At 50.3% G+C, this 11491-nt stretch overlaps 1 protein-coding gene across 1 annotated transcript in view; it reads right to left on the bottom strand.

Moving 5' to 3' along the window:
• Positions 1-7097, bottom strand: part of TIGAR (TP53 induced glycolysis regulatory phosphatase) — a 23717-nt gene extending 16620 nt beyond the window's left edge. The window contains exon 1 of the mRNA XM_045285868.1: positions 6991-7097. Coding sequence (XP_045141803.1) covers positions 6991-7022 — 32 coding nt within the window. The 5' untranslated portion in view covers positions 7023-7097. The remainder of the gene's footprint in view (positions 1-6990) is intronic.
• Positions 7098-11491: the final 4394 nt, after the last annotated feature.

Here is an 11491-nt window from a genome sequence, read left to right on the forward strand (position 1 = left end):
TGCAAACAGAACCAGGGCATACAGCATGGTTTAAAATCAGGAAAGGTGTGCGACAGGGTTGTATCCTCTCACCCTACAAATTCAATGTGTATGCTGAGCAAATCATCAGAGAAGGCAGATTAGATAAAGAAGAATGTGGCATTGGGCTAGGAGGAAAGCTTATTAACAACCTGTGGTATGCAGGTGACACAACCGTGCTTGGTGAAAACGAAGAGGACTTGCTGATTAAGATCAAGGACCGTAGTCTTCGGTATGGATTTACAACTCAATGTAGTAAAGGCGTTGGCCCAAACTGGACCAACAGGTAACATCATGACGAATGGAGAAGAGGTTGTCCAGGATTTTGTCTTGCTTGAATCCAAAACCAGTGTCGAGAGATCAAAAGATGTGTTGCGTGAGGTCAAACTGCTGCACAAGACCTCTTTAGAGGATTGACGAGCCAGGGTGTTACTTTGAAGACTAAGGTGCGCCTGACTCAAGCCATGGTATTTTCAATTTGCTCCAGTATTATTTACAAAAGACCAACTAGCTCCAAGGACTTTCAGCAGGGGACGGGAAGCAGTGAACAAATAACACACTGGTGAATCTAAATCTACCATGCAGTCCGTCCCACTGCGTCCTGTAAAGAGAGGGAGAGTATATGCAAGGGTATGGGGAACTCATCAAGATGCGCTCCAGGGAAAAGCCAGGTGCCGGGTAAGAGAGAAAGGAAGCTACCCTTTTGGACAGAAAGGAAGAATAAATATTTGCATCTGCACAAAGATACGCCAGGAGGATGAGCCAGAAACCAGTCAAAGTAGTCCCTTAAGGGGCAGCGCGGAAACCCAGGAAACACGTTGGGAGTGTTGTCTGGGTTTTCAAGTGTCCAGATTTGTTAGTTTGAGAAAACCAACGAGGATACGTAGAAGTTTGTGCGCTGGCTAGAACCAGTACCGCTGATCTGACACGACCAGCGGTGGGGAAGTGAGAGGACTTCTAAGCACGGTCTGTAACTCCCACTGGGCGACAGGGTGGGGCTGTGCAACAGGAGTCATGGACCCAAAGAGCACCTGGAAACAAAGGGGCCAAGGACGCTAGCGTGAGGATGGGTTCGTTTTGACACTGCATCAGGTACAAAGGAAACCATCGAAGAAACAAGAACAAAGAATCCCAAGCTCATCCAGGAAGAAGAACTCCGAGCAGAGTGCCTGTGACGTGGAAGTGGCAGCAGCCAGGCACACAAGAGCCCGGACCCCTGAGACCACGAGGAAGCACTCATCAGGGGTTCTAACAGTTGCCCGAGCCGGGCAGGATCGAGGGAGACGTGCCTGGGGCACAGCTGCGAGGAGCTGTGGACAAAAGCACTGTAACCTGATGCTTTCTGAGCCCGGTGTGTGGTAACAGGTTAACTTTCCTGATCAATCCCATAATCCTGAGTCTTGCCGTGAGTTCTGTGTGGGTGCTGCACGGGATTCTGGAATCCAGCAGAGGAGCATCGGGCTGCAGGGTCAGAAGAGGATAAAGGCCGCTGGAGGGCGGAGCCGTGTCTGACCTCAGCACTGTCAGAATCAGCCTTAAGCTGTGTGCAGGGGGAGTCTCCTACCCCTGTCTCTGGAGGTAAGAGGTAAGCCGGAGGTAGGAGATGGCCTCTAAGTCATTTCCTCCAGGTGCTGGTTGACTTTAGAAAACTATTTCTTAATCTCCAAAAATCATCCAGAATCCTATGGTCTGTCTTTACTGTGGAATTTGAATTCTATAAAGGGACACGACTGGGAAGCTCTGTTTCAGTGTAATTTTTTAAAAGAGAGGCAACATACTATAAACTGAGACTTAAAAAAAAAATCTTTTCAATGAAGAGCGGGGTGGGTGCTACCCCGCTGTAGGAGTGGTGTCCGTTTGGAGCCTGTAAAAGGTTGGTCATAAGACAGCCTCTTGGCACCGCGTCTGGATTCGTGCAGTCAGGTGTTCTGTTTTGGAAATGGATCTCACTGCCATTCTGAAAGGGGTGGTGTTACGCCTGGCACCCTTCAAAATATGTTCCTCTGACCTTTCCGTTCCCTCCACCTTTGCTGCTGCTGCTGCTGCAGCCAAATTTTGGTTAAGGGAAGCAGACTCGCAGGCCAACTTTGCCATCTACTTTCCTCTCTTCCTTCCCAAACCTTACACTTAAATGGTTGCTGTAAGGATTTATATTTAATCTCCTGATCAAGTTGATAAAAGCTAGGAAACTACTTATGGTTTTTTTTTTTGGTGGGGGGGGGGATTCTATGAGCTGTTATTAAACAGGTTATATTAAACAGTTACCGCTCAGACAGATGATGGGAGCCCTGGTGGAAATGGATACACCCTGGGCTGCTGCTACCTGCAAGGTGAGTTCCAAACCACCAGCTCGTCCGAGGGAGACGAGGGAGAAAAAGAAGGGGTTGGCTTTCTACTCCTGTAAAGAGCTGTAATCGGGGCAGTTCTACCCTGTCCCACAGGGGCACTAAGAGTTTGCATTGGCTAGATGGCAGTGAGTTTCCTCATCCATTGGATTTACTTCCTGCCTCAGCTTCATTATCTCGGTGAGGCCAAGGCTTTAAAAAGCAGCAACAACAAATGGCTTTTAAAACAAGTACCATCCTCTTGGGCAGTTACTTTGTAGCCAATTCAATTTCCAGTAAAATCCAAAGGCACCAGACCACCACCACTCCATATTCCCCGTACTTTCAAAGTAAGTTTGTTGTTTACGCTAGAAACTCCAGGGGGCCGGGTGTACAGTTCCAGCTCACAGTGACTCCGTGCATGCATGTCAAGAGTACAACTTGTTCCACCTGGTTTTCGGTTGGCTTTGATCTCTAGGAAGCAGATCACCAGGTCTTGCTTTCCAAGTCGCCTTTCCGCATACTCTCCCATACTCATCCATTCCGCATGGAATGGATCCTGACTCCTAGTCACCCTCTACAGCAGTGGTTCTCCACCCTTTCATACAGCTCCTCCTGTGGTGCTGACCCCCCAACCATCACATTATTTTCGTTGCTACTTCATCACTGTCATTTTGCTACTGTTATGAATCCGGTAACCCCCACAGGGGTCCTGACCCCCAGGTTGAGAACCGCCGCTATACAGGGTTTCTGAGATTTCCATCTTTACGGGCACGGACAGCCTCATCTTTCTCCTGCAGACTGGTCGGTGGGCTGGATGCGCCAACCTCAGCATTCCAAAGCCTAGCCACCCTCAGCTCCACCAAGGCACCTCTGGGTGCTTCGGAGGGCTCACAAAGGGCAGCTCCTCCGGTGCTCCGGAGCCAAAGTGACCCAGATGCAGTTTTAAGTAGCAAGACCTTCAAATGGGCCGTAGAGATAATGGGAATTTGGGTACGTGTAATAGTCACGGCTACGGTGTTCAATCACGGTGACCACGGAAAGTCACAGTTCCGTCAGAATAATCACAGGCCTGACATTTGACATCTGGAGCTTTCTTTCCCAAAATGTCCCACGTTAGTATGCCAAAGAGAGAGATTATGGACATGAATGGAGTGGAGGTCCAAAAGATGTAATGTTATGGGAAGGAACCGGGTCCCAAGATATGCAGATATAATCCCATTTGGGAGTAGTTTTCTTTGTTGTATTAATGAGACCAGATCAGGTTATTGTGTGTCTGAAACCCATCACTGTTGAGGTATCAAAACAGATTCAGTGCAAAAGCAAGGATGCGGAGATGGCAGATGCCACGTGACATGAACCCAAGAATAGAAGCTGAAAAGGACAAGGACCTTCCCCCAGATCCTCCGGGAAGAGCCTTCAGCTAGACCAAGTGCCCTGTATTCCACCTGATGAGCCTCTTGACAGCATTAAAGCCACTCACTTGTGGTATTCCTGCTATACCCGCACTGAGGAACTGAAGACTGAAGACGTAACCTGGCTCATGAAGGGCTTGGATAAACTTACAGAAGTTGCTTCAAAGGAGTGTGCCTGCAGTACCTGAAGAGGCATTGTGCCGTTAGATTATCCGACTCTTAAAAATCATCTCAACAACGTGTGAATCATTCTGGCTGGTTCCAGTAATACTCATTGTATTTAATTTGGTTGGTAATCCCCAGAAAGCTTGTTTTGCAAGCTGATTCCTATGGGGTATTCCATATTAAAGGCCTTCTGAAGATGTAAGGAGAAGTCACACTCCTTATTTGTGTAACTACTGTCTATTAGAGCCCTGGTGGCAAAGTGGTCAGGCACCGGGATGCTAACTGCAATGTCAGCAGCTTCTCGGGAGAGAGACAGGCTCCCTGCTTCTTCAAGGAGTGACAGTCTCAGGAACCCACAGGGGGCTGTTCTACTCTGTCTTATAGGGTCACTCCGAGTCAGAACTGGTTCAATGGTAGTTTGACTGTCTATTAAGGCTCCTCCAGCAGGAGATGAGGCTGAGCGGTGGGTCAAAGGAAGCCCCTGACAGAATGGGGAGCGTCCAGGCACAAAGTACTACAGGGCTGGGCAGGGGTTAGTTAACGGTGGGATAAACTCAGAGCCACTTAACAAGGATCCAAAGTGAGATCACCTCTTTCCAGGTGAGAGGGATGTACCAGTAAGGATTTACAGCCTTGGAAACCCAATGAGGCAGTTAGTTCTACTCTGTCCTGTAGGGTCACAAGGCATCAGAATCGATTTGATGGAAGCGGCTTTGGTTGGATATTTTTCCAGGGAGGCTTTAACCTGTTTCTGACAAGTTCTGAGTTTTGATTCTGTCAGAAGTTGCAAGCCACTTAAAAATGATCTCTAACATAAAGGAACCAAGACCCTAGCCCTATCCCCAATTAATTGCGTGACCTTAAATTGGCCCCTAAAACCTGCCACAAAAATGGAGAGAAAGAGAAGAGACATGGAGGAACAAAATTTCCAGTTTGGCATTAAAATCCTAAAAATATAACTTGAGATAACTGCCAAGATTAGCTTCCTGAGAAGGGAGAACAAGATAGAAAAGAGAGCAGCTAAAGAGGACTTCAGAAGATTCGACCATATTAACATTCTTTCTAAGCTCAAGGGCAGAAACAGTGGAATCCTGTTTCTGTTTGACCCAATAGTACCTACTGAAAAACCCTGGCCTGATAAAATGATACATATTGTAGAACTGGTTGCGTCTTTATTATAGCTGTCGCTAGAGAAATATAAACAGAACCAAGGAAATTCTGGCTCACAGCTCCACCATCACCAGGAACGCCATTTTGACTCAGAAGCCCCATAGGGCTTCCTGGGCTGTAAATCTGGACCAAAGCCGACAGCTACATCTTCCTCCTGCAGTGCAGCTGGTGGGTTACAACAGCTGACTTCTCCATTAGCAGGCGAGCTAACCACTGTCCCCCAGAGCGCCTTCCTGGCTCCCTGCGATTGGTCCGTGGTTGAATTTTCAGAAGCAGATCACCCCGGGAAGTAGTGGGTGTATGTCGGGCTGTGCACTTTGGAACTACCAGCTGCTCCTCCGGAGAACTTTGGGGCTTTCTCCTCCCGGAAAGAGTCACCGTAGCAGAAGTCCGCTCGGGCATTCTACGCTGCCTGACACAGTCACTATGAGTCAGAGTGGAGTCTTGTGAAAAGCAGCTCTAGTGTTGTCATGATTATCCCTAGGGCACCAGCCACTCCTCAGGAGAGTCAAGGATTTCTATTCCCTAAAGAGTTAGTCTCAGAAACCCACAGGGGCAGTTCTAACCATAGGGTGGGTCACTATGGGTCGGTGGCCATGTGTTTGGCTTTTTTGGAGATTACCATAAATGAGTAAGATGACCAGGCCTTTCTCCCCAGTGCCCCTCAGTAGATTTGAATCTCCCACCTGTCCATTAGCAGTCAAGTGCTTAATCCTTTGCATCACCCAAGGACTCCATAGAAAACCAAAAACGAAACCTTCTGACTCATTGTAACTCTCCACCTGACAAGAGTGAAATTTCCCAGACTATAAATCTTTGGGGGAGCCGCCAGCTTCCTCCTCCTCCCAGCTGCAGCTGATGGGTTTGAACCACCAGCCTGGCTTAACAATTAACCCACAGCATCACGAAATAATCATATTTTTAAAAATAATCATAACCACTGCCAGGAGTCGACGCTGACTCATAGCGACCCTCTGAGACAGTATAAAACTGCCCCTGTGCATTTCCAGAATGGAAACTCTGTGGGAATAGAAGTCCTCATCTTTCTCCAGCAGAGCCCGCCAGTGGTTTCGAACTGCTGGCCTTGCAGTGGGCAGCCCAAGGGCTCCTAGGAATCCATTTAGAAGTCCTTTAGTCCTCAGCGATGCTTGTCCCCCTCCATGGTACCAGCTCATGGGGCTTTCACCATCACTCGGTGAGGTGGGCACGAACGGGAAACTGAGGCCCAGGTACGGAAACCCTCGCTGGCGCTGGGGTTGGGCTTGCTCCCTACGAACTTCACTTTCCATTCGCAATCCTAAATAAGCGGAGGGCGTGGGGTAAAAAGCCTGAACACATCTCAGCCTCCCGCAGCAGCCAGCCGGTAATCTGCAGGGAAGATAACAGTATTTGCTGGAGGCTTTGCGGTCCGCCGACAAGAGGGCGGAGGCCCTCTGTCCCCTCTCAGAACTGCAATCTCTGGCGAGGAGAAATCAATCTCAAATTGAAGCTGGGGGGACCCGGCCAACGAGGGGCTCAACGGAGACCGCCAACCGCATCCCCAAACCACTCGTGGACCAGTACTCGACCAACTCTGCCATCGCTTTAGGAGCTAAAGAGGAGCCGCGAAAGTCACCCGGCGAGGTGGTTGGGCTTCTTCGAGTTTTAGCTCAGCCACCAGCGCGCTGGGGCGCCGGTCCCCTCGCGCGGCGGGCCCTCGGGGCCGACGGAGCGGCCCAGCCGCCCCCTCCCCACGCTGCACGGAAAGGGCGCAGGTGGGGCCGGCAGCAGCCAACACTTGGCGAAAGTGCCGAGACCACAGCTCGGTCCGCAGAACTGGGGGTCGGGGGGGATGGCAAAGCACCGTTCCCTTCACCCACCCCCGACCGGGGAGCCGAGAGAAGCGCAGCGACACTCACTGTCGAATAACGGTCAGGGCGAAGCGGGGCATCTTCCTGGAGCCCGCGAGGCGACGAGGCAATGGCCACAGCTCGGCGTCCTGCTCCCGCACCGTGGGACCGCGGCGCGCCTCTGCACTGCGGGCGGACGGCTCGCACGACTTCCGCCCAGCCCGACCTGCCGGCCGGCTTCGCCCGCTTATGGGAGGCGGGTCCTCGCGTCATGGCAGCCCAGCCAATCGGGGCGGCGGGAGGCTGCAGCGGCGGCGGCGATTGGTGGACGCTGACGCCCCGCCCAGGACGGTGGCGCTTGCGCCCCTGCGCGCCGGCCTGTGATTGGCGCGCGGCAGGTGCGTGCGGGCCCCCGAGAGTCCGCTGTGGAACAGGGTTTGCCCAGGCAAGTCCGGAGCTGGCAGACGCGGCTTTGAGAAGGATGCCAACCCCCTGAGTCTTGCCTGATTGCACTTGAGGCTGAAATGAAGCCAGTCGCTTACAGTTGGCAAGGCTGAGATACACCGCACCAATCCAAGGAGGTTCTGGGTCCACAAAAGCCAGCAAGGGCAGGTCCTTTGGGGTAGACCAACCCAGTTGCAGACCCCAACCCCAGCATTTAGTAGCTTTCATAGCCTAGAGAGTTACATTACCTAGCCTCAGTTAATAGATGGGTAAAGTGAGATCACCATTAAAAAGGTACCCTGGCGGCATCGTGGTTATGCGTTGGTCACCGGATCGAGACCACCAGCTGCTTTGAGGGAGAAAGAAGACTTTCTACTCTCATAAGAGAGTTAATGTCTTGGGAACCCACAGGGGCAACTCTACCCTGAACTATATGGGGTCGCCACATAGAGGAGTTGGAAAGAAATCAGACAGGCTTTGGAACCTATGGGAAAATCCAAACTGAGCATGCACAGACTAGGACCACCACCACCACCACCCCTAGGCCCAGGTAAAACCAATACCTTGGGAACACTCACCTTAAGTACATCATACATGTAAGCCTGGACTCAGCCAATGGAGACAACCAAGACCTTCAACCACACCTACCCAGCCAGAAGGGTTAAATACCCCAGCTGCAGGTTGGAGGGTGGGGGCACACACTCGCTGCCTGGACGTGCCACTTCAGGGGACACTCCCAGCCCACTTAGGGCTCACAGGCTCTTGGCTCCTGGTCTCTAGAGGGGCTCCCCAGTTCCACATGTGTTCTTTTCCATGTGGTTTTTCATGTCCAGTTGTGAACCCATGTGGCTTCCGCCTGGTTTGACACACTTTCCAGAAATAGCATGTACCCCTTTGAGACTGTAAAACCGGAAACTTAACTTTCCTTCATAAAAACTCACTTGGGTTACAAAGCGTGTTTCCGTGAATTCTTTCAGAGAGCGTGGCAAGCAAAGAAGCGAGGTCTAACCCACTCCAGAACCCTAACATCGCCATGAGTCTGAACCAACTCAAGGGCAGTCAGAGCCACAGTAATGCTCGCTGGACAGTGTTGTCTTCCAGGCCTGTCTCATGCTGCATTCGTTTTCTTGAATTCCTATTTATGTAGGCCAAGACGTCCTGATGGCGGTTGGAGTCACACATCACACCTGATGCTCAGGACAGCTGCGAAGCACACAAGGTGGCTTATTTCACTCTACCTTGCGACTGCTACTGCTGCTGCTGCTGCTGCTGCTGCTGCTGCTGCTACTACTACTGTTTCTTCTACTCACAGCCCTGCAGGTTTCCCATACTGTAGCTATTTCTGAGTAGGAAGCCTCGTCTTTCTCCCTCAGAGCAGCCTACAGCATAACCACTTAGCCTAAGAAATCTAGCCAAGAGAGAAACTACCCCAATTGTCTAGGTTCACACAATGTGTTAGTCTGGGTAAACTAGGGAAACAAATCCACAGAAACTCATATGTATAAGAGAGAGTTTTATATAAAGGGTAAGTGTACAATAAGCATCCCAACCCAGTGATGTCCAAAGCCTCAAGTCCAACATTAGCTCATATGTCAGACACCAATCTACAAAGTCCTCCTCCATCTCACAAAACACACGCAATGACGCTGACTGCAGGAGGAAAGCCGCATCAGTGAGCATGTAAGCATCCCAGTCTTATCACAGCACTTGTGTCCAGGTGCAAAGGTGTGTGCCAAGGTGCCCAGATCTACACACGCATTATAATTTCCAAGGGGCTGTGTGAATGCTGGGCAGTATACTAGGAAAATTAAATCTGAACCTCTTGTGAGAAGGAGCGCCCGGTGGTTAAGCGCCTGGTTATTTATTATACACGTTGGATGTCCGGGCCTATCCATGACTCAGCAGGAGAAATATGTGTCCATCTGCATGCATGATGATGTCAGTCTTGGAAACCCCATCTTTGCCTACATGTCCTATTCTGTCCTACAGGGTCATTACAGGTCCACTGCGACAAGTCGGGGCCAGGCATCTCTCTCTCTCTCTCTTTTTTGATCTTCAGTTGTTTTCTGATGTGCAGCCAGTTTTTGAGATCTAGAAACGTGAAGGTGTAAGGCAGTGCTTCTGAAACGTAAGTGTCTGTGTGCCTCACTTGGAGGGCCTTGTTAAAATGTACGTTCTCCTTCACTAGCTTTGGAGTGGGGGCTGCAGCCTCCTCATGATGGGGCTTATGTTTGACGCCATTGTTCCAGCGATTGTTTCCATCTGTGTTAGTCTGGGTACTTTAGAGAAACCAATCCACGGAAACTCATGTATAAGAGAGAGTTTTATGCAAAGGTTAAGTGTGCATCAAGAAAATATCCCAACCCAGTGCTGCCCAAGCCCACAAGTCCAACATTAACCCATATGTCCAACACCAGTCCACAAAGTCCTCCTCCGTCTCACAAAACACACACAATGATGCCGACTGCAGGAGGAAACCCGAGTCAGTGAATGTGTAAGCATCTCAGCGGTGGCAGGGGTCTCCACATGGGTGCTCCAGCACCCAGGGCTGCATCGGGCCAGGTCCATGTGGCTTCTCCTCAGGGACGTCCTGCAGGAAGTGAGCCTTGCCAGCTAAAGCAGGGAACTGGCCAAGGCAGCTTCACCCTGGTCCAACCAGAAAGCAAGAGACCCGAGAACTCGAAAGGCGAGGCTCGCCAAGCCATTTATCCCTCCGCCCTTCAATTAATCCCACGTGTTTATCGGCCAGGTTGGCACAATAAACTACCTCACCATCCCTGTGGCAAGGGCCTTCTTCTCTCTCACTGCCCCTCTGTGCTTTTCCTAGCGTGATGCTCTTTTCCAGGGACTGGTCTCTCTTGACAAAGTCCAAAAGTACAGGAGACAAGCCTCACCCTCCTTGCTCTAAGGAACATTCTGGCTGCATTTCTTCCAAGACAGATTTGTTTGGTCTTTTGGGAGTCCATGGGACTTTCCGTGTTCTTCGCCAGCACCAAAATGCAAACTCGCTGATTCTACTTTGGTCTTCCTCAGTCAACAGCCAACTTTCACATGCACATGAAGCACTTGGAAATACTACATGGTGGGGTTGCGTACATCTTAGTCGTCAAAGCAATAGCCTTGCTTTTAGAACACACTTTAAAGAGGTCATGTGCCGCAGATTTACCCAGTGCAATGTATTGTGTGATCTTTCGACTGCTGCTTCCATGACCATCGATTGTGAATTCAAACAAAATGAAGTCCTTGACAGCTTCAACATTTTCTCCGTTTATCACCACGCTGCCTATTGCTCCAGGTGTGAGGGTTTTGGTTTCCTTGACGTTGAGTGTCATCCACACTGAAAGCTGCCGTCCTTGATCACTGTCAGTGGAAGGCTTCCAGTCCTCCTCACTTTCAGCAAGCGAAGTTGTGTCATCTGCTTCTGTGAATAAGCCTCCCACCGAGCCTGGTGGCACATGCTTCTTCTATTTTGAGACTCCATATGGATTATGGTTCCATTGAATTCTTCCTAACCGTCAACTGGCTAGAAGGAATTCAGTGAGAAGCTTCATCCATCTGGAGTCTCAAAATAGATTTTGGGCTTTCACTGTCACTCTGGCTTCCCACAAACCTCACTGCCACGGAGTTGATTTGGACTCATAGTGACCCTGTGGGGCAAGGTGGAACTGCCCCTGTGGGTTTCCGAAGCTATGAATCTGTATGGGAATAGAAAGCTTTGTCCCTCTCCCCGAGAGCATCCCCTAGTTTCAAACTGCTGACTTGGTAGTTGGCATTCCAATGCACAGCCCACTACACTACCAAGGTTCCTGTAGCTTCCACACACCTAGTGCTCAGAATTTAAACTCGGACACCACATGTTTCCAAGATGGTCAATCTCTATAGAAGCTGGCCACCTCTTCTTTCTTTCTGAGTGGCGGCCTGTTTGAACTTCTGACCTTTTGGTTAGCATCCCAATGCCTTCACAGACAGGACAAGCCATCACAGCAGGGACTGATGTATGCCTCCCGACTGGGCCTTTTCCCTGCATTCCTCGTTCATTTACCAGTTACCCACTGGTTAAGTTTGCTCTCTCCAGCTTAACTTCAACCACACAGAACCTTTGGTTTTCCCACCCAAAGAGTGAACC

Source organism: Echinops telfairi, unplaced genomic scaffold, assembly GCF_000313985.2.
Source record: "Echinops telfairi isolate 266 unplaced genomic scaffold, ASM31398v2 ScPeMD7_7479;HRSCAF=8517, whole genome shotgun sequence".
Taxonomy (NCBI): domain Eukaryota; kingdom Metazoa; phylum Chordata; class Mammalia; order Afrosoricida; family Tenrecidae; genus Echinops; species Echinops telfairi.